The sequence below is a fragment of the Amblyomma maculatum genome, chromosome 9, assembly GCF_055883805.1.
Source record: "Amblyomma maculatum isolate TAMU_Amacu chromosome 9, ASM5588380v1, whole genome shotgun sequence".
NCBI lineage: Eukaryota > Metazoa > Arthropoda > Arachnida > Ixodida > Ixodidae > Amblyomma > Amblyomma maculatum.
Window position 1 is genome coordinate 62,613,979 of NC_139352.1, and position 24,046 is coordinate 62,638,024.

Genomic DNA, 24,046 nt, shown 5'->3' on the forward strand with positions numbered 1-24,046 from the left:
TGGGGCATTGGTCTGTGACATCTGTGCACTGCACCCGAGTCGCAAATAGTGTGACACGTACAGTCGCGGACAGAATAAAATGGGCCATGCTTCCGCATTGAAACACTTCTGTCCCATCGTGTAATGGAAATGGTTGGTTAATTGGTTTGTGGGGTTTAACGTCCTAAAGCGACTCAGGCTATGAGAGACGCCGTAGTGAAGGACTCCGGAAATTTCGACCGCCTGGGGTTCTTTAACGTGCACTGACATCGCACAGCACACGGGCGCCTAACTTTTCGCCTCCATCGAAAAGCGGCCGCCGAGGCCGGGTAAATATGTTTGTTGTCTTCATGTGGAAAGGCATGAGTAAATATTACAAGCATATACAGCAAGCATGCGTTATGTTTCGCTAATTAACACGTCAGACGATTCTGGCCGCCAGAACGCGGTCCATATTCTTTTGTCTACGACTGTACGTAGGGCCTCAAACTCGCGTCGTTCCGACTGCACCTGCGCAGCAGCTCGCGGCGCTTACTACCGTAACAGTATAGCAGTGAGGCTGTTTGTTGAAATGGAGGCTATAAGGTATCACGCGCGGGGACGTGTTGTGTCTGCGCCAGGCCTGCCGGGGCGTGGCCCATTTGCGACGCATGGAGCGAGGAAATAGCAGGTCGTCGAGTTGTAGGGAACGTGGGCACGCGTTTGCGCGTGCAGTGCTTAACCTGGACGAGAGAGTTCAAAGCACCTCAACGTTGGATGATGCACGATGTGGCTGCTCGCTTGGCGGGCACGTTTGGGGAACACGCGCGGCCGCAAGCACCCGCCACGCCCACAACAGCTTAGACCAAAAAGCTGCAAATGTAGCCATACTACGTGCTCTGCACGTTGGGTGGCACGATGTCTTTTCTTCTACTTGGTCAAAGTATCCTCCATCCAAAATGATTGCTCATTAAGTTTCCCTTTTTAACAGAAAACAAAAAAGACGGCAAAAGTATTTCCCAATAGTTTCCTTGGTTTCAGACTGTGAACGGTATTTTAGCATATACCATGACAACCTTTTGCAATGTTCTGTAAGGACGCGTACACATTTATGGAGAGCACAGAACAGTCGCTGGACATAACTGAGCTGGTGTCCGGGGACGTACTGTGCCGTGTGCGTGCCTTCTAAATGGCCGCCCATCAATTTGGTGAAGTTTCACAGAAATAGACCACTTGTCCCCAATATATGAAATCCTAACGAGTACCCCATCTCTCTTATGCTTGTCATGGTGTTTGTCAATGTTTGTCGGATGAATTCGCGGGTGTTCTGTCGTGCAACAGAATCAGGCAGTACTTCTCTAAGCCCCGTTGACTCGAAGAGAACACACAGCTGTAGATGAAGTTGACTTCTTTTTCTTTTTTCAAATTTCATCCGACTATATCAACTTGCGCATGAAGGCTTGCAAGAAAGGACGTGTCTAAATAAATTACGCACTAGCTCATTCATTCAGTTAAGTGATTATATTACTGATCAATTCATCCTCTTCCCGCCACCTGCTAGCAGTGTTTGTTATGCAGGAAGAGACATATAGGACTTGTTTCTATGTTGAAAGCATTGAAGCTAAACACAGGTACAGTGTTTAATACAAAGACAGCAAACACAAAGGCAGTACGGTGGTATATGCGTGTTTACTATCACCCGTGTCTAATGCACCACGCAGGATTTCAAGGTACATTTTGGTTATATATAGTTACCCCAAAAGATTGCGGATAGTCCCGAGCGGAATCCCAGGGCGGATTTTTCTTTGACTGCAAATGCTTTGGAAGCGCACAGCACATTACGTGTGCATAACCATTTCTTCAATTATGACATATATTAATTGTGATCGTAACCTCGTTTTGATAACCAGCTATTGAGAGCTCGCAAAGGCTGCAGCCATTCTACAGTAGAGGTGAATACAACGTGGATAGAAGTAAGAAGACTGTCTCTCAACTCTAAGCGCTTGCGGAATCGTACGTACGCAAGACCAATGACTGAACAGGCCCAACAGGGCAAACAAAGACCATTAAGCAATTTACCTCATCGTTTGATAGCCAAGTAGACTAAAGGAAGTCGTACTGGGGCACCATAGTTTTTTCCCGGGCCAATTATTTTGCAAATAGTGAAGAATGTCGCAGGGATAAACTACTAATGGTAACGGAGAAATTAATGGTTTATACGAACAATCGTTACAAGAGAGAGTAGCGCTTTCTCTTTTTGAGATATTAGTATGCAAGAACCGGGATGAGGATGCGGTGAAGAAAACAGCCACGAGGGTGTGGTTGTCTGACGAGCCGCTGGAAGCAGTGTACAAAACGCCGGTTGCGTGCGTGGTCCGAAGACTACGTCACCGCGACGCCGACGTCCTGTTACGTTGAGTGGGCGGATTCCCCTTCGCGCGTACGCTAATGATTGTGCACGATACGCATCCGCAAAGAAGTTCCCCCGTTGCTTACACAAACAACCTTCTCCCTGTGTTATGACGAAGAATACATTTACGCGGGTTAAGGAGCAACTTCGATGTAGTAGCTGCGACGGGCTGCTCCTATAGAGAAAACTGCAACAACCCAGTTCAGCCATCAACCCTGTCAACAGCCAGCTAGCCTCCCTTCATTAACGTGTTCGCGATACTTCAGTAGATTTTTAATATTTAGCTGCTAGGTTACTGCGCGCTATCAGTCGTAATTAGCCTCTCCCGTCGCTCCCAAAGGTTTGTAGAGATTTCCCTGGCGGAGCAGCACGTGTTTCCAAGCATGTAACGGATCGTGGTCTACGTCAGAATGCTGACTTTTTTCATTACGTGGCAGTAACAGCGCACACAAAACCCATCCATGTAAAAACACAGACAGGTTGAAAGCTAAAGAGGACAGGAGTGGTCAAAACGTTTTGGGGGCTTTTTATGCGGTCTTTTCAGTTAGAGACAAAGAGAATCAAGACGGAAGAAGAAAGCGACACGCGCCAGTTGTTGGAATGCAAAAATCATTGCAAGCGGCGCAAAAGAAACGTACAAGCCTGAGCTAGGTTCTTATATCAGCGAGTTCTTCGTCCGTTTCAATAGTAGTTAGCACCTACAGTATAGTTAACGGCCAGTTTATCTCATGCCCTATTATTTTTCTCGGCTTCTCGAAAGGTTATTCACTGTTAAATCGGTGATTTAATTCTGAAACACTAAATTTACACAAGGCGGAAATAATGAGCGAGGCCGTGATTCCCTGGTCGTGAAGCCTCACCACGCCCAAAATAAGAGGTTGAATCAGTCACATGATGCAGTTCTCTCCTGTCTTCTCCCTCTCCGTTGTACGAGGCGGCCACAACTCGAGCGCCAGCCGCTACGACCGCATGTTTTCACCGTCATCTCAAGCGCGTGCATTATCACTGGAGCCACTGTCGTTCCGTCGCACGTGTGACCGCCTAATCATGCTGCATAAAATTGTATGCGGATCAACTAACATTGAAACGCCTATCACATTGATCGCACCCACAGCACGGGTTACCCGACGGGCTCACCCACTGAACATAGTTCCTTTCACTCCATTTTTAGATTGCTTTAAGTTTTCTTTTTTTCCAGAGACGATTGAATTGTGGAATAACTTAGATGGTTCTCTGCGTTTATTGACAACTAACCAATTTCAGAAAGAACTGCCTAATCATGTTACCTGATATTGTACTGAAATGCTGTATACCCCACTCCTGCTATGTCTCTAACAAGAGAGACAGCAGTATTTGTAAATAAATAAATAATCTCCCTGCCCCCTTAGCAACAGTAGAACCACTTATATTTACAATCACGTCTCGGGTTTCGAGGGCTCACACGTGGCGGACTCGCAATGCATCTTGTGTACATGGTGTCCCTGCTACCTCTTCCTTCCCTCCTTGAGTGAATCGTTTTTTATTTTTATTTTTTTTCATTCGAAACAGGTGCTGTCCGTAACACAACTAGGCGTCCTCTCGAACGATCATTAAGCCTCAGCAGCCACAACAGCTGTTCATTACACGGCATGGTCTCTCAGGGGAGACCAATGTGCGGGTAAAATGAAGTCCACAATTTCAATATTCCATGTTAAAAAAATATTTCGGCTCTCCGCTCCCTATCCACATTCTGCCCGAAATCTGACGTAATACACCAGCTGCTCTACTCTCCACCAGACAGCGGACCCTACAAAGTCCGGAAAACGTGTGACCTTTTTCAGAAAAGGAATTCGTGGACAAGACGCTATTCCATGCAGCCCCTGCTTTACTTGCCGATAGCGTAGTCCTTCATTAGCGAAATACGTGATAGTTCGCCGCTTCTTACATATTATTACAATTCGATCGTTAGGGTGCACTTTGACCTCTCACGCTTCTTTGATGATGCTTACGTCTTGGGCCTTCAGAAAGTGGCCTCCACCTCGTCCACCCCACTTGACGCTGCAGCGGTGGCAATATACGAGACCGGACTCCCAAAACAGGCCGCGAACATCACACTCTGTAGGTGCCAGCCAGCTCCCAGTAGGCGTTGGCGATCGCGAGAACGACGCCACCAGCATCGTACCGGACGATTGCGCATACCACGAGTCCAGCAACGGAAGTCTGCCCACCCACGCGGTTTCTATGCGCCGGACATGAGAGACACGTAACCGGCGTTGCGGCAGCCCACTGTGGCCCAAGACACCGCCTATTAATTTACGCAGGCCTCTAACGACGTAAACAAAGCTGCGCGGGTATTTAGTCTGTCACGCAGCATCCGTGCCTGGTTCTGGTTGGAGATAACTAAACCTCTAGCAAACCATGAAAAGACCTTGCGTGTGGAAACAGCTTTGTGATGCAAGTAACAAACCCCGACTACTGGAAGGAGCGTCTTACCATACGCTTAAATACATGCGGAAAATTAGTATGACATTTCGGGGTATGGCATAACCTCCTTGGTATGGTGTGCTGTGGTATAGGACGTTATGGTACCGTCGGTAGGCATGGTATGATAGGATATGGTATGGTATGGAACGGTATTGTATGGTACATCACGGTATGATATGGTACGGTATGGTATTGTATGGTATGGTGCGGCATGGTATTATATGGTATGACATATGGAATGGTGTGGTATCGTATCGGATGTTACGGTTACGGTACGGTATGTAGGGTTTAACTTCCCAAATATGCCTATAGGCCATGAAACCTAGTGTTGGGCTCTGGATTGCTCTCTAGCGCCAGGGTTTCCTAAACGTTTTCTAACATCGGACAGCCCCGTGACGTCTTTTGCAGTCCTAACGACCTCCGGATATTCAGTTTTCCTTCATAAATGTACTGCAGGAAACTTCGCGGAGTTAAAACTTTGTCTAATACTACCTCCGGATATTCAGTTTTCCCTTCATACATGTATTGCAGGAAACTTCGCAGAGTTAAAACTTTGTGTAATACTATTACAAAATGCGTAATGTCGGCCACAGATTATCCTGCACGTGCCTTAAAATGAACGACAGGTTTACAGCTATAGCTGAGTGAGGAGATTGAGAGAAATACAGGATGGAAGAGGGAGGGAGGAAGTAGGGAAGTTAACCAATGAGGAACTTCCAATGGAGTTGATGGCGCTGCCACTGGCGTAGTGTGCCGCAACAGGAAACTCCTGTTTTAAAAGACTGCAGTAAACTGCTACTAACTACACTTGCCGGTCACAGCGTCGCTGCACAAATCAGGGTGCAGCTCTCACTGCCTCTTGTGCATTTATTCCTTTTCGCCCCTGACGTTGACAAATGCCATCATAATGGTAGACTTTATCTCGGTGTCTGAAACCAGCTGTCAATGCCGATTGCCATCGCGCCAGTGTCGGTAGCTGGTGCTTTAGTGGCACAAGTGTCAAGAAACACTAGACGGCCATTTAATGAGACATCCTTTCACGTCGAGGCAGGCCGTCTTTGCAGAAATAAGAATAAAATAATTTAGTTGTGGTTTACCCCTGGTTAACCCTAGTTGAATTGCGAAAGCAACGGCGGAAGCTTCTTTTGCCTGCTACCTTATTCCTCTATCACGCCCTATCAGTGTAAAGTGCTACATTATTGGAGACACTAAAGCTCATCATTTAAGGGTATGACGCGGGAGCGTAAGCTATCAGCCCACATATGAAGTCACGCTTCAACCAAGCCATATGGACGTACCTACTTGCGTATAGTAAGGGTAACGAGGATGTAAACGGTTCTGGCAGGCTGATTCTGATATCACCCTCCCATATTAAAGGAGCAACTCAAGTTGGCAGCTCCTGCCCGTGACATAGGGGTAACGTGAATACAAATGTCATGGCAGGCTGATTATTTTATGGGGAGACCATAGCTACGCCTATTCACGGCGTAGCTGCGGCCACCCGAGGTCTCGCTTTGGCTGCCGTAGTATTGCTTTCGCAGTAAAATTCCTCTACTCTTCAATGCCCTACTACAAGAAGTGATAACCGCCTAGGCAAGGGAAGTGGATATGGTACGCGCACGTATGGAAACAATGAACATAATTAAACACTCCCATAATTGTCCACATATAATTACCACAAGGTATGCATGTCGCCACACGAAATCAAGGCGTCAGAGCCTAATCGTCAGCTAGGTTCGTACAATATGCGTCGAGACGTCAATATATCATCAAACTATCATATACCATCAATATATCATCACAGCACCACTTCACTTGCTGTCAGCGGCACAGACACACTCAGCTCATAATACCAAAAGCTGTACCCTTTCGCTAATGCTTTGGTTACGAACATTAAGCATTCATCCGAGCCCAAGTAAGGCCAGTCGACCCGCCACTTTTGGTCTCCACTGACCAGAAATGGCCATGGACAAAGAAGCACCTATAGCCTGCGATCAGAGCGGTGAGCAGTTAATTCAAGGCAGCTTATGCAAGGACAGACATCGTTCTCACACCTGCACGACCGGTGAGTCTGGTTTTGTTGATAATTTATCATCGGCCAAACCGACCCAACATGACGACAGCCGCCATCTAACGGCCAAAGCATGAAGCCCCGTGATTAATCAATCCAGCCAGCTTCACTGTAATAGAGGCATGAAGTACTTAGTCCAGGCTAAACGCAATCGCCGTGTATTTCGTAGTATATGTTGTAAAAAGAGAACTTTTGCATGGCGAGGCCAGAGAACTGGATTCATTGATTTTCATGTTTAGAATGCCATGCGACCCATGCTTAGTTACTTATAGTTATTCTGATCAGAACAAGGCCGAAGTTTCAAGAGTAGTTCCCTGCGCCCGAAAGGGCCCGTTTGCTCACCAAGCCAGTGACTCCTGATCGCAACCTTTAAGTTAGCCCCAAGAACAAACGATCAGCAAGAGGGTCAACAAAGGAAATGTGTTAAATATTCTGTAGTTAAAAATCGCAACAAAACGTACAAAACCAGAAGCAAGTAGATGAGACATCGTGTTCCCTCTAGTGACGTGTGTTGTACGTTTTAATGCAATTTGTAATTACAAAGCATGCACTACCTTGCCCAACTAGTAGATGATTTACGATTTTTCTGATAACGGATTAATATATACATGGAGGGCGATGCACGATTGGCATGGGGGAGGTTGAATCTATTGCCACACAAATATCAAAACTATACAGTTTTCTCCCTTCGCTACTGACATGTCACATTCGATAAGAGGAGGTCGGAATACGAGGTTCGAGCTTTCACAGCAGCGCTGTTCACTCATGCAAGAATATTAATTTATAGATGGGCGCATACAAAGAAAAGGAGGTGTATATGAAAACAGGCACCTGCGGGTAATGCAGATAAGCGAAACATTTAAGTTTGTGTACTTGCATTTTTCCACGCGCATAACCATTATTCCCTTAGCTTGTTCCGCTGTTGTGTCACACTTGTCATAGGTACACAGTCGGGAGCTATCACATTATGTGGAAGCTGCCTTGGGGATCAGCGTTAAGCCTAATGATAGTCTGCTGCGACTATCTCATTCTTGCCATATCTCAGTTGTCCCTATCATGACAGATCCTCAAAGTAGCAGTTCTACATCAAATAAACCTGGAGTCCATGTCGCCTAATCGTATACAAAAAAAGACTAAGACGCATTCAACGAGATTCGACGTAATCACCAGCAAGGGTGTTTGACCTCCATTGGACGTAATTAAGCTCATGGGGAGGACAGTACCATTAATCAGCTCTTCTGAAGCGTACATTTTGACATACACTGGGGCTACCGAGGTGTCTGAGAAGTTGTCGTTGCAGTTTTCTTGCTTGCGGTTCGAAAATCATGTTTAATTTTGATTAATTTTACGTGTTTAGATGAAAATCATTCTTAGGTCTTGTCGGGGGCCCTATAATGTTGACGATGAGTTTCAGGGAGAGCGGTAAGACCGATTTTGCCTAATAGATATGTTGTCTGAACTAGGCGGTTGTCTACGTAGAAACAATAAAAACTGCAGCGTCTCAAGTATAACCACCAATAAAAACAAGAAACACAAGAACACACCATGTGCGCTTATGCCGCCTGTCTAAACCGCAAATCACTCGAATACGACACGTTTGTCGGCTGCCATACACACCCGCCTTGTTTATGCCTAATTCAAACAGATGACGGTCAGTGATACGAGTAATTTCTGTCACTTTATTTTTATGTTGCTTTCGCATCTGCCATTTCTTAGGTTATTTATTCATTATGACAACGTTTAATATTTGTAAGTTCGTCCTTTATCGGTTCTCTTAATGACGACCTTAGCACCTCTTTTCCTCCCTGACCTTAAGTCTCAACCCAAAGGAGACACTAAAATCTTAGTCACTTCTGAGAACGCATTGAATGCCCACAGCGATCCCAAACTCCAGGCCCAAGTCAACCAGATCCCGGTCCACATGCGAGTTAAGGGTTAGGCCGCACCTAGATGACGTTCTTTTTTGTTCCGTTAGTAAACGGTAGAACCTTCGTCTCGGACCCGAAATGGACTCCGTTTGTCAAGAACCAATCGCTTTTTAACCGCTCTCTCACGTGATTCCGTACCAGCCAAATGTCCCTCCCACCGCCAGCTATCACTCCTGGACAGGTGCCTTCTCCTCAGCGCACCGGCGTGCAGTGGGGGAAGAGGTGAGGAAGGAGGCAGCAACCGGCGCCGCCTCCTCCTTGAAGAGTAGCGGCAGAAGAGCGCAGCGTCTGCGGGCAGCGGCGGCCGGTCAAGGTCCTGGAGCGTTATAAGCCTCCGATGGTCCCGCGGGCCGCCGTCTCAGTGTAGCGCCGTGCGCCGACCGGTTCGCACCGCACTTCCTCCGTCGTCGCCGCAGAAGTCGCGCCCTCCCAACGCCGCCGACGCCACTCCTCGACCCACCGGCACGACGGGCGCGCGCCGAAGAAGGGGTGTGTGTGTGCCTTCGCCGCGTGCTACTGCTTCCTCGCCGCTGACAGCTCGGCGGAGGACTCGTCACTCTCCCTACTGCTCCCGTTGTGGATCAGGTGGTAGCTGCCGCATACTGCGCGGCCACCCATCACGACGATGATCTCGATCCCGGTCCTCCTGATGTTCGTGTCTTGCGCTGGATTGTTGACGGCGCAGCGCGGAGGTTCTCGCGGATCGTCGTCGTCTAACGTGCCAGTGCCTAGGGTGGATCGGGCTCTAATGGACTGGGCTCTGGAGCAGGGGCAATTAACGTGAGTAACCGGTGATTGTGACATCTTTTTTTTTTCTTGATATTGCGAGAACCGTTAAGTACCGAAGTCTGCTTCAACCTACCTGACGTGTTGACGGTGGGCTACCTGAGACCGTTCTCCGACTCGCATGCAGGACCAGAGCAGGGGAAAGAATAGTATCCGCGGTTTACATCACTGAAGATGTCACGGAGGAAGGTACCTCTAAAAAGCCTGAGCTTTTCCTGTTAGAAGCGTTTGGAATGATGTTTGAATCGAGGCTAAGAATGTATGCAGAACTGTGGGTCGCACCTTCAATACGCAAACGGAGACATTTTGCAGATGCAAGCCTTGGTAATTAATTGTTCCTGTGCGTCGATTCCTATGCGACTCCTGGATGCGAATTGAGTATCAGAAACACCTCCTCCCTCTACACACTATTCTGGTGCGTCAGGGGAGTGTATTCCCCAGAGACACCCGGTTGTATGAAGTGGTTGTATGCAATGACACCTCAGCGAACCTGTCACATGTGCGCGAATGTAGAGACGCAAGGCAACTCAGCGCTTGTCCTGTAGCTTCCTTTTATCTTGTCTTGTGTCTTCCTGTTCGAGCTGTTTTTATTAACAATGGATGTTTACCAACTCGCCCAACAAAGTATCTTGGTCACTGCCGGGCCTCACGCAGTTTCAGATTTCTCAGGTACTTTGGGGACCACCTGCACGTGCACCTTCCAAAATATTTAAAAAATGCCTGCTTGATTTTCCGAAATGAGAGAAAAGGGTTACTGCGCAAGATGGCTTTATTTAAACGCTTCTGACTCTTCATAATGATTTTATGTCTAGATGAACGCTGCAAGAATGTGCGAAAATAATTCTCGCCAGAGGATCTGAGAAAGCCAGTTCTGAATAACCTTTGCCGGTCGTGGGAAAGTGTCTATCCTAAATCACACGCTGTACCCGCGAAAAGTACAGGGTGACGACCCCTGCCCTATCGGGCAAGTCCGTGAGATAGGCGATCACGACGTGCTATATCTATCACCAGGCCAGACCATTCACTGTCAAGCTAACCGAAGTATGGCGCGAGAGCACGGTACAAGGACAGCCAACCATGTATCTATCTACTCGCGTCCGCCCTTGGCACACGTCTCGGCGGCAAAGCACAACAGAGCGAGTTTCTATCCTTCACCTCGGTGTATGCGCCGGAGGGAAAAAAAGAAGGCACTGCAGCTGCCACACGGCCGCTGAAGCTTCGTTATATCGCGCAGAGACTCAATTAAAGCCCGCGCGAGAAGCTCAGTACAAAGCGAAATAATGAAGCAGACAAACTTAGGCGCTAACCTTGGGCGGCGTCGGCCACAGCCGTTAACTATGCGTCATGAATGACGGCGCTCTCACGGTGCTTTATTAGTTCTTTTTTTCCTATTTTTACCTTTCGGAGCGATAGAAGGTATACGGAGAATATCGGCGTCGGTAGCTCACTTTCACGCCTCGGTGCTTTGTTTTTACACAGCAGTTCTATCGTCCCGTTTCGCCTGAGAGGTGATTTCATTTGAATGCGTGCTGATTTATCACTACAAAGTTAGATTAATCGAAGCATGCTATTATGTTTTCGTGATGTTTCCCCGTACAGTGCACGATGCGCCTGGTGCTGTTAAAAATAGTTGCCTCCTCAATTAAGGAGGTTTCCTAAGTACATTTTCACTACGTGATCAGGTAAAGCCAAAGCTTATACTCTCTCCATTGTTTTCCAGCAAAGTATCTTCCGAGAAAATTTCGATGGAACTTTCTTCCGATAGGGACACACTTATCTCAGTGCGGTGCTACGGTGCACTCTTGGATCCGCCGCCCAATCTGCGAGCTAGAACGATGTCGAGTATTAAAGAACATGTCGTAACTGGAAATGATTGCATCTGCTCCCATAAGTGCCCCCCTCCATATCTTCTTATCTTCTCGGATCAACTTACTATGGAACCTGTATTCGACGAAATCCATTGAACGCTGACCGCGGTGAAAAATGAAATGGCCTTTCCGGAACGCTATACGGCTCCCTTGTTTGGTTTGGTTTGGTAAAACTTTATTTCCCACAGTGGGGTTCCTGGAGGACACTCGGCTAGGCGCCAGGTGTAGAGGGCAGCTCCCACGTCGGCACAGAGAGCCCGAAGCTCTCCCTTGTTCATGCCGAGGCATCGAGATTAGCTCATTTACTTGTCAGCGTTTTAATTATTTGCTTTATCGTACCTGGGCCCGTATTCCGAGTTTGCGTCGTTATCGTAGTGTCGCTATCTCACGTGACCTGGAGTCATCTGACCTGGAGTCATCTGACGTGACCTGGAGTCATCGGCATCGGGCGTCGCCACTACGGAACCGAAAGAGGTGGCAACATCATGTTCTAGCGTTTCCATCAATCAGATGACTCGAGGTCATGTGAGATAGCGACCCTTCGATAACGACGAAAACTCGGAATATGGGCCCTGGTAACGTTTCAGTGATGGTTTTGTAGTACTTACGGGTGTTTTCGTGATGACTACTCCCACCTTAACGCGTCCGCAAGGACGACATGTCCACTTTGGCTTGTATTCGCTGACTACACCTCCAAACGCCGAGACGACGGCTGCGCAAAACAGCTGTCTTGTATTTCCTGTTACGCCATTTGTTAAGTCAGCTCCTTGCTATTGCATCAGCAATTGCAACGCAAAACCGTATATTGCAAAACTAGCGCTATAAATACTATTCACGTTAAAGTATTCGCGTTAAGAAACACGCGGCCATAGTTGTTCTAACGGTGGTAGGAGTTTCTGCATACCCAACGCAGTCCGATGCGGCAGCTGCAATGTTTGCCCCTTTTTCTGAGCACACATAGGCGCCCAATATAAGCTACGCGTATTTGGAGACGTCTACTCCGTGGGCAATTGTGTCCAGATACCTTTCGAATCAATCTCAATGGTGCAACTCTGTAATATTGTAAGATACCTCATGGAAATACTGAAGTAGATAGAGCAATCTTCTACTGCGAAGCAGAATATTTATTTTGAAATTTCTCCTTCGCTCGCATCCAGCATAGTTAGGGCTGCCATCGAAAGCCAATGGCGAATGTTCATGACGATAACAAAAGCGTTGATAGCAAAAACCGTCGAGCCTCCCAAGAGGAGATGCGCGGAAACATTGACCGCTAATGGAATTACAATGTTAAAACAACAGCTTCACGAAAAACTTTCAATTTTTTCTTTCTGGTGGCCACTTTCTCTGTACGAACAGCGTGTCGATGTGCGAGTCTTTTAATTCATTTTTTGGTGGCAGGTCGGCAGATGATGATTTTTTATTTCTTAGTTTTTCCTCTTGTTAAGCCGGTTTTTCTTTTCTGCTGTGTGGTTTATTCTTTAACAATGATGCATGTAATCCCACTCCCGCCTAAGGCCTTCTGTGAAGGCTGGCAGTAATTCGGAAATAAATAAATAAATAAACTCCCTGTTTACAAAATGCGATTGTCCACAATTTCTCGATATGTCCGCACCCACATGATAAATCGTCAATATAGCAGCCATACCTCGGTCCACATTTCCTGCGTGACCTATGAACCCTCCCCCACCCACCCCCGCCCCCGCTTAACAACAACTCTGGCCTCGGTAAGAAAACGAGCGCGAGAGTTTTCGGCTACGACATTCTGCGCTAATGACGACGGAATTCTCTTCGGAGTCTGCCCTACAGCTGTCAAAATACGATGGCGACCCAATTTCATTTTTCGATTTATAACTTGATCATTTCCCTGCTCGATCATTCTGTCACTGCCCGAGAGTTCGGGGACAGTTGTGCGTTCATATATATACGCATGTGGTTTGTCGTGGTTCCGAGCTATAGAGCACTAAATGCTTCGAATCGACAGCTTCGCAGAGTAACCACCTTGACCCCCTCGGTCTCTCTCTTCTCGGCAGTGCGCGCAACCCCGTCACGCACGCGCGGTGCCCAATAGGCTAGCCTTTCGTTTCTCTGTACAAATTGCCCGAAAGCCACACTGTAACGGAAAAGGCACAGCCAATTTCTTCCTGCTGGCGCGTGCCGCGCCGCATATATGTATGTAACATAAACCGCAAGCATCAACCGCCGCGTCATTTCGTTCCTCTTGCGGATCGTTTTCCCGAAGCACTGAGTGCAATCAGCCCAGAAACCCATCATTACTGCACTTCTTCTCACTCTCCTGTATTTCAGACAGCCTTGGATCATAAAAAGCGTGCAGTGGTATAGTAGCTATACTGGACGCGCTGGAACGACCCCTGGTGGAGAAAAGAACTAAATTAAGACGCGCTTGTCTCCGAGAAAGATCATTACTGAAGTGTATATCTTCATCCGGGGTTATATGCCTCAGTATATGCAACTATGTCTGGCCATGACCAAGAGTGTCTGCAAGCCAAATTGAACGATACACCTTCTCACACGTTCGGACAGATTTTGTACAGCGTCAAGGGTGTACTTGACCTACCAACAAAGCCAGGCAGCCTTTAGGACTCTGGAGACCAACTGTAACCGGCAGAGGTAGATCGAATGTCATATATAATCGAAGAAAGGGTACTTTATTCGTAAACGGTGGCATTTTAAGTTACAAGCCAACTGAAAAATGAAAAACGGGGATTGCCACGGCCAGTTATTTTCACAAGCTCAGTTGCGGTGACGTCAAGGGAGGTACTTTGGTACACGGGACGGTAAACGGAGATTACATGTATCAGTGACAAGGCAATTATTGTTTGGCAATCTGTCAATCAACTTTGCTGCAAGAGGAAGACGGAAAGGCAAAATACGGAAAATGAAGCAAAGCGAAACTATGGCCTTGGGCGCTATCACTACTAATATAAACAGCGCGAACACGAAGACAAAGGACAAGATAAAAGATAACTCGCCCAACAAAGTATCTTGGTAAGCTATCATTACACTTTGAATCGCACCGGCGAACGAAAATAAACTGCAATTTTTTTATTCAATATTCCCTACGAACAAAATAGTCTTTTGCACGCAGAAAAACGTCGCTGGAGTAGCGAAACGACGGGATATAAGATTTTGCCAGAGGCGAAAACCTAAAGGAGCTGTCCTCACTGTGTCTCAAAGAATAGAGACTAAAAGGGATCAATGACAGGAGTGGTGGAGACTTTATACGGAGGAACTTTCCCTGTCTGGCCCTTTGCTCCGCGCCATTCTAATAGGAAAGGAAAGGAGGCAATATGTGATGAGTTTATGAAACGACAGGTGCCATCGCCACGATATAACGATGGGCATATGCCTTTAATGTTGAACGCCACACAGGATCGCGCGCATGTCTCTTTCAGGATAGTAAAAATTATCTTGAGGCCTCTTAACAAACCCCGCACCCTTAGTTGTTCACAGTACAGATCGCAGATTGCACCACGCTGTCCATTTCTGGCATATCTCGCTCGTGCGCTAGTTGCTCTCTCTTTCTATGCCGCTCACGTTTCACGCACGTGCCGGCATCCGATTAGAACGCGACGAAGGAGTGAAGGAGCAGAGGCGCTTTAGAGCGCACACCAGCGTCGATAACCTTGCGCGCGCTCGTATAGATCGAACGTGAGTCGGATAATCGTACATGTGCCGATTATGACGCTTCGGGCAAGCTCGCGCCTTTGGATGTTACCGATTAACCTCCTCTATCTAGCACAGGCTGCTTGCGTGCCTATAACCCCCGCCCCCCCCCCCCCCCCCCCCTTTCGTATTGCTGTCGACTCATAGTGCGCCTTATATCTTGATTTCCTTTTCAAGATAAGGTGTGGCTGAAATTACGTACTCGCGGTTCGACTTATCTCATGCTGCGAATATCGTTGCTCCGTTTCTGTGTGCAGCCTTCCCCGGTGAAATCACTGCGTTCGATGGTCGCTCAATTTGGAACCATTTGCCTTGGAGGCCGGTCAATTCGCGATCGAAGAAAGACAACACGCGTTGATGCGATTTTACTCACGTGCACCTGATGTGTATATTGATCGATGCGATTGAGTTAAAGATTGTTGGTGGAGTGTACCTTATAATATTAACTCAAGGCACAAGGAACTACATATTTGTGTACCTCCGAAGACCTATAGGCCTTCCACGTTGCACAGTTTGCAGTTGGGACCCACCTGCCCTAATTCACGACATCTGGGGCACATAAAGTTATTTCTCTCTATTTCTTTCTCGCTCTCTCTCTCTCTGTCTCTGCAGTTGGGAAGAGCACAGCATGCGGGGTTTGTCAGCCAGAACGCGCACGCGATCTACGGGGGACTCCGCACAGTGGTGGAAGAGTCTGTGTCGATTTCGACCACGTGGGGTACTTTAACATACACGGACATCGCATAACACACGGACATGTTTGCAGTTTGCCCCTATCAGGAATTATGCCCGACGACCTAACCGCCAATGCCACTAAGCTAGCGCACAGGATTGCGGAAAATAAATGAATCGTCAGTTCCGGCTTTAACAACAAAAAAATCACGTGTCGGAATTTTTGGCTTTGCTTTGATGTTTTTTATGCTTTACTGTAAGCGATGTATTTTGATAAAAAGCGCAAATTACTATTTCAGTGGGTATACTGTTCATAACACCCAAAGAAAAGCGACAAGAAGAGAAACATCATCGACATTTAGTTTGAGCCAGAGAAGGCAAGAGTGTACGTCAGAGACGCTGCACATTCGCAAAGCCTCTAATATCTAGCCAGAGCCTTCTTTACGCATCTGATGATGTCGGCCTTTCACAACATCCCATAACCAAGATGATGCCGTGCAGACAATATTGCACACACTGTCTGCGGGGACACGCAACCGCCGCCCAGACCCGCATCATCTCCTCGTCAACGCTCGCGGACGGCGAAAGAGAAATCGACAAAGACTGAGGAGTAGCAGGGATAAATCAACGAGGGGAAAAAAAGACTAGAGTCAGGAGGAAGAACGAAAAGAAAAAAAAAAAAAAAAAAAAAACTTCGCGAGGCCTACGAGCAGCGCGCCTCAATCAATGAGCTCGCGATTGCGACAGGACCTCAAAGCCCGTCCGCAGATCAATGGGTCTGTCGACACCGCGGCCGCCGCCGCTTCTTCTTCGGCTGCGTTCCGAAGAGATTCAAAACACAGAAGCAGAGGCTAGCGTAGGGAAACAAAAGAAAGCGAGAGCGCGGGGTATTGGCGCGACTCGGAGACTAAAGGGATGGCTGACGGGCGCTGCTCGAAATTGAGCAATCTAGACGGCAGACACTAAAAGGCCATTGTGCCTTACCGGCCAAAAGGCGACAGACCCTCGGCGCCGCCGCGGCTACTGTTTTACCCGCTCTCGCCGCCGGCTTTAAAACGAACACATTGTTTCCAGCAGAGAACGCTTAAACGGCTCGGCTTTCTCGCCTTTGTGACGTGTCTGGCCAGCAAACGAGGTGTTTTATCTGTGTTTGGGGGCGGAGGCGAAGGAGCTTTGTTCCAACTTGCCATTAAGTCTCCTCGTTTTTATTTTCTCTCATTTTGTCGTGGACTGTTTGATTGTTGAGTATAGTCCGCGGCATCCGTGAAGCTCGCATGATGTGTGCGCTTTTGCGGTGATGATCGCCGCTTCTCAGCACTCGGAATACTTGAGTATTGCGACTTCCTATGGGATGCTTCGCAATTTAGTCTCGCCATCCACGGTCTTAGGACGTGGGAACAGACAACGGGCAGTTCGTTCGCTATGTGCTTCGGTTGCAAAAATGTTTGCACCATTCGTTCATATCTCCTCTCGCGGGTGTCAGCGGGCGATTTTAGCTGCTACGCGCATCTCTGCCTACAGTTGCGCTCATCCAGAAACCACTGCTGCTGAAGAGTCATGAAAGGTCAGAATCCGAGGAGAGCATACCAGTTGGTGATTGATCATACAATGCAGAGTGGAGCGGAGTGGAGCCGAGTGAGTGAGTGAGTGAGTGAGTGAGTGAGTGAGTGAGTGAGTGAGTGAGTGAGTGAGTGAGTGAGTGAGTGAGTGAGTGAGTGAGAAAGCCGTAGCCGGGTGAGCAAATGAAGCTGTGCGCATGAGCTAGAGTGGCCCAGAGGCGTCCACCCGACCGAAAGGTCATTTTTTTTTTTTCCTTACAACGAAAGCCCACCTGCGGTCTCCAAGGCTGAATACGGCGAACGATGCCATTTTAGGTTAAGAAATATGTAACCAAGCAAAGAACGCGTCTATAGCTGAAAATAGCCATTTCTTAGCTAAAAGCACGGAACACAACAGCAGTGCAGCTTTTCACAAAAAAGAAAGCGCGTGCCATTAAACGAGAGTCAAAATTACAAGTGGTGAAAGCCGAGTTTACGATCCCTGTTCTGCGGGGCCATCACATCATGGTTTGAGGCTGACGGGGTGAAGATATAGCTCGATCCATCTTCACCCCGAGTACTTCGCAGGCGGCAAATGAGCGATCATATATAACACAGAATTAAAAATAACGGCGTAGGGAGAAAACTATTTTTGGAAGATACAAAATAAGCAAGCGCCTGAAAGAGGTCTGCGGCCATCAATCGAGTCTAACGGGCGCTCAGCCACAAGGAGGGCCCTATAGCTGGCAGAGAGGGGCGGTGCCGGCGCCGGTCGCTGGGTGGGCGTCCGAGACCTTCCCGCAGGGAACAAGCGAGGCTTTTATTTTTTCTCTCACTACAGTCGTCGCTTATCCCTCGTCTGGGCACAGCGCGCGCACACGGACGGACGCCCACACACCGAGCAGCGCGGCACTTGTTAAGACACGCAGGGCTTTCAAATTCACCTTGCGTACACGTGTGTGTGTGTGTGTGTGTGTGTGTGTGTGTGTGTGTGTGTGTGTGTGTGTGTGTGTGTGTGTGTGTGTGTGTGTGTGTGTGTGTGTGTGTGTGTGTGTGTGTGTGTGTGTGTGTGTGTGTGTGTGTGTGTGTGTGTGTGTGTGTGTGTGTGTGTGTGTGTGTGTGTGTGTGTGTGTGTGTGTGTGTGTGTGTGTGTGTGTGTGTGTGTGTGTGTGTGTGTGTGTGTGTGTGTGTGTGTGTGTGTGTGTGTGTGTGTGTGTGTGTGTGTGTGTGTGTGTGTGTGTGTGTGTGTGTGTGTGTGTGTGTGTGTGTGTGCGCGCGCGCGCGCGCGCGCGCGCGCGCGCTCTCGTTGCGAGCTTTGCAGCGTTGTTTCGCGCTAACCATCATCTTAAGCTCCGCTGTGTCCTTTGGCTCTCCAGATATATAGAATAAGAAAGGACGGACAGTGCTACTAGGGCTCGTTCTTGGTGTGCAACTTCGCTACAACCATCGCTTCAGAGATTGATTGTGAAATTGTCATCACCAGAGTTATTACCAATGACTCTAACGGCACACTCGCGAGAAATTACTGGTCTAAGTAGCACCGCTACTCCCGGTTTTTGTCTCAGCGCAGGTTGAATCATGAAGAGAAAACTTCAGACACAAGATTAAAAACACGACATGAAGTTCTTGGGGGCAACTGAAAATGCAGTCAAAGCAGCCAACATTCTAGAAAGGCACTTGCAAAGCTCATTCCGATAGAGAATATGGCTGCTCCGGCACGTACATCTCTACGATTATCACTAACGTCCTGATGGGGAAAAGTGGTCTTCTTGCTTTATTTTATCTCTCTTTCCGTTTCTGCCCGTCGATAAATGATCTGCAGACGCAGGACCGAAATGAAGAGTTCGTGATGCGTACACATATATTTCCTCCGACACCTGATGTTGGCGCTTTGCCACTGGAGTTCGCGAACAATACTTGCTGGTTATTGACGCCGACCTCGCAGGCAACAGCTACCAGCGATAAACGGATAAAAGTAATTAGCAAACAAATTGTTACAAAAAATATGGTCTTGGAATCGATTCAGAGCACGATACAACAATCCTAATATTTTGGTCCTATTGGTCCTTATTTCCAGCACTCTGCGCGACAGGACATTTCCTCACCACGCATACCTCAACAGAGCCGAAGACGACAAATCCTCCCTGCTCGGCCATATATAGGCGCCCATCACCGCGGCTGACATCAGCGACTTCGGGCGCGCCCTGTCATCACCCACGCGACCGCTAACGCAGCAGATGTCATGCATACATGCATCGCCACCCCGTACAGGAGTCGACGAGCAGCTCGGGCAGTGCAGCATGTATACACAGTGCAGCGGCTGCGCGAAGGGAAATCCCGCTTTCGCGCCCCTATCTACAGTTGTCCGGGTGCAGAGGAGAAGGGGCTGCTAGGCGCGGGAGCTATACCGTGCGAAAAATATGCTTGTAAAGAGATAGGAAAGAGAAGAGAGGCGAGAGCGACTGTAATGCATGGATGCGACGTCGGCTTGCGGCAAGCAGGAAAGCGACTGTAGTCGCCTCACGGCGTCGTTTCATCCACCACCTCGCGAAGCGGGCGGAGCCGTCGTCGACTGCGCTGCGCTCACGACGCAGAAATTGAAAACGGGGGGCGCCGCTGCATTTTACGGAGGGCCGAGTTAAGTAGGCGGTGGGGCCTAGGACGAAATAAAATTAGAGCGAGCAACGACGCTGGCCTGCGTCGCTGCTTTAGCGACTTTAGTTTCTGGGTTTAACGCCCGAGAAACAGCTCCCGAATCGGGCGCCAACCGAGATGGCTTCAAACGCGGGCAGTATCTGCATTAGTGGGAGTAGCAGCAGCAAGGGCAACACCATGGCAGTCGGCCGTTACGCAGATGAATTTGAAAAGGTGGATTTGAAAGCTGCTTTTCCACGTATACAACCGCCCAATTTTTGAGAACAAAGAACCCAAAGATGCCGATGCTTCAATAGTATGCCAAGACCACACGCAACGCCATTTGGAGGACGCGCCACCAGCGGAGGCGTAAACCAGGCTAAACCATCAAGTGCGTTTTCGGGTAGAGGCGTGATTTTGGATGGAAGCCATTGAAGGGTCACTTGCCTTTGCCGTCGAAAATAGAGCCGGGGCGCTGTTATGGTTTCGCCGCTCGCAGCATATAAAGGCGTAAAGAAAGGGCGTTCAAAACTAAAAGGAGACGTCACACTGACCCAGTATAACTGATGTTAACAGCATCACGACTACAGAAACGTGATGATACCGGCGCCTCTCTTTAGTTGAATTGACTGGCCAATAAGCTGGTTTTGTGAAAAATATTTCTTCTTTGAAAATCATGGATGTTACGCGCCAGACTAATTAATGACCAAGCAAGAAATTCAACGAATTAAAGGTTTTATTTGGTTTGGTGTGGTTTGGTTTGGTTTGGTTTGTAGGATTTAACGTCCGAAAGCGGCTCAGGCCATGATAGACACCGTAGTGGAGGGCTTCGGGAATTTCGAGAAAATAGGGTTCTTTAACGTGCACTGACATCGCACAGCACACGGACGCCTTGCTTTTCACCTCCATCGAAGAGCGGCCACCGGTGGTCAGCTTCGAGTCCGAGTACTCCGGTGCAGTAATTGGGTGTCTGAACCACTCCGCCGCTGCGTCGGGGCCCGAATTAAATGCATATTCGAATCGTGCTTACATGCAGTATGAACCAAATTATACGTTGCGAGCGCGCACTTAGACCCCTTACAGACTGGCCCCATCGCAACAAACAGCCCCGTCGCGGTAGTGCAGTGGTTAGGGCTCTTGACTACCAAGTTTAACGATGCGGGATCGAATCTCGGCCTCAGCGACCGCTTTTCAGTCGAGGCTAACAGCAAGGCGCCCGTGTGCTGTGCGATGTCAATGCTCGTTAAAGAATCCCAGGTGGCCGAAATTTCCGGGTTCGAACCCGACCGCGGCGGCTGCGTTTCGATGGAGGCGAAACGAAGAGGCGTCGTGTGCTGTGCGATGTCAGCGCACGTTAAAGATCCCCAGGTGGTCGAAATTACTCCGTAGCCCTCCACTACGGCTCCTCTTTCTCTCTTTCCACTTTCATTCCCACCCTCCTCCCTTCCCTTACGGCGCGGTTCGGGTGTCCACAGAGCAAGTGTGACAGTTACTGCGCCTTTCCCTTCCTGTGAACCAATTTAACCAATTTAAATTTCCGGAGTCTTTCAATACGGCGTCTCTCATAGCCTGAGTCTCCTTGGGACGTTAAACTCCACAGACCAACCAGACTGGCAGAGGAGCAGACAGGAAACTTGTTTAAGTGTTACGCTGTTGCATCTGCACACAGCGCCTTGATTTAACCAGCTGTAGCAGCGGGGATAGCAAACCGACTCCTGACTGTGTCAGCATTATACCTCTCTATGACTGAGCATGCAGGCTGGAAGAGGGCAGAAAACATTTGTGGTGGAAAAGGCGGAGAAGCCGATTGGCGAAACCTTGACCCAAACCTGCTAGTACACACGAGAGGAGAGGGGCAGGAAAGAGAGAAATATAGGGCGCAGATGGGAGGTGATTATGTCACAATAAATGCAAGTTGCTTAGGAAGCTCCGAACGATGCATATGATCGCGCACGCGCCTTGGCTTGCGCACGCGTCTTTCGCGCCGAATCATGTGCTTAAAAGACGCGCACATCACGGACTTAGAACGATGCGCAGCTCCCAGCCTAGCACGAACCTGTGTGCCCGTAGTTGGACGCAAATAACGCATAAATTCCCCGTAAACCGGCGTATACCTCTAGATGCGTCGAGTAAAGTCTTAAGATTATCCAAATAACAATAACACCTACTGAATGCACAAATACAAGCACTCCTGCTTTGGATAAGCCATTTGACGAAAGTGAGCAATTTTGTGTGTCTTGTCTGTTTGATGCTTGTTGTTACATTTGGCGATATACAAGCAGGGCTGATCCTCAGGCATTGTGAAGCAGTCGGCTCTTTCGCTTTGAATTCGCGCTGTTCACTGCTACACCACAAGTGTTTCTGCTATGTCAGATAATGTCGTCATCATGTGATGCAAGCAGTACTAACAGGTTTCTGATCCTCCTGCCTATCCATGCATGAATAGATACGGCTCGAAAGTGTGGAAGCAATGCACACGCGTCTGCATTGCCGCAAGTTTATGCAATGCGTCCTGTGAGTATATGAAATACCGAATAGAGTCACCTGAATGCAATGCCGAAGGATATTGCATTCAGGTGACGCTATTCCTCCACACACACCACGATCCTGTAGCACGACCTTCAAGGTGCACCTTCGCTTCCAAAGCATTGAGGTTCATAACTGATATGCGCATACAGTGCATGCACAACATATTAGGGGCGTATACGTGAGGAGCGCACTGTCAAGCTATGCGTGCATACAGTCGCACTGCTTTTCCCCATGACTGCGTACAGAGCACTGCTCACTAGGTTCTTTCCAAGTACTACATCTTCTTTCTCTTTCATTTTACTTGGTTTTGTTTGTTTAGCAAACATTTTTTGTTGTTGTTGTTTTCCTCGTGGGAGCTTTTCCAGAGAGACGAGTGCAGCTAGAGTCGTTAATCGCGCCGCCCTGGTACGCATTACACTATGCACAAGCTGCGACAGACCGGCACGTGGGCGTTGTCACCTGGCACGACTGTAGAGCGAGACGAGTCACGCGGACGCTTCGAAGTGGCAGAGAAGAAAGCTCGCAGGGTGGCGCAACGGTAATCGTGGAGTCTGACACCCTTATGTGGTATTCCTTTCTTTTATTATTCATGTTGCGAATTCAAGTGCTTTTTTTATTATTATTATTACGCCCCAGTCAAGTATACACCAAGACTACCTAGGTGTTGATGGGAGTCTCGGTTACGTATTCCTAACAATGACGTGTGCTTATATAAGTATCTGCTTGATGACGTGCACGAGGTTGACAGGCATGAAGCTTACGGGTCTTGGATCGAGTGTTTTTCTGTTTTGTCGCCGATGCGGCTGCGTCGCCTCATTCGAGGTTTTTGAACGAGTGATCATTCGAGAAAGTGCTAATTGAGTACTGGGGCGAGTACGCTGGCTTAAGAATGTGTTGACGCATGCCGTAATGACCAACACATTTATATGTGTTGCGATACGAATGAGGGGTGAGATGTCGCAACGATTCGTGTCCAGACATTGCCCTCGAAAGTAAGCCACGTGATGTCTCACCTCAAGTCTTGGGGGTTACACGCTTTGATCGCATTTTCTTTCCTCGTGGAGCGCGAAGTTTTCCTTTCTGCATCTGTATTTTATGCTCGTGTTGGACGCATTTTTTTTATCACGAAACTGTTTAACTGCGCTAGAAGAGGAGGTGCGTCTTTTTTTTCCCTATCTCTCTCTCTCTCTCTCTTCTCAGTGATCTTGTACATTAGGATGGTTGGGCAAGGACATTTAACATGTTTACAAAGTTAGAAAGCCGTCTTCAGCAGCTTGACGCTCGGGCAGAACGCATCTCAATAACTTCGCCACCGAGCACTGCTACGCTACGTGTCAACTCGATGGTCGTTCTAAAGTTACCTAAAGCAAATTTGGGACGAAACAAAAATAAAAAGCATGTCACTGCAATTTTTGTAAATACTCCTAAATAGTTCGGCGAGGCAGGAAAAACTGTTTCTTCGGCGCAACATTGTCGTTCTTGTGCTTCGCAAATATCGCGGAATT

The 24,046-nt window shown here is 48.2% G+C and overlaps 2 protein-coding genes across 2 annotated transcripts in view; one reads left to right on the top strand and one right to left on the bottom strand.

The window, feature by feature from the left end:
* The window catches only part of LOC146179189 (solute carrier family 60 member 1-like), a 250,908-nt gene that overhangs the window by 101,890 nt on the left and 124,972 nt on the right, over positions 1-24,046 (bottom strand). The gene's annotated exons all lie outside the window — the stretch shown is intronic.
* Positions 9,149-24,046, top strand: part of LOC146179190 (uncharacterized) — a 112,582-nt gene continuing 97,684 nt past the window's right edge. The window contains exon 1 of the mRNA XM_084578865.1: positions 9,149-9,610. Within this exon, the coding sequence (XP_084434991.1) occupies positions 9,456-9,610 (155 nt within the window). The 5' untranslated portion in view covers positions 9,149-9,455. The remainder of the gene's footprint in view (positions 9,611-24,046) is intronic.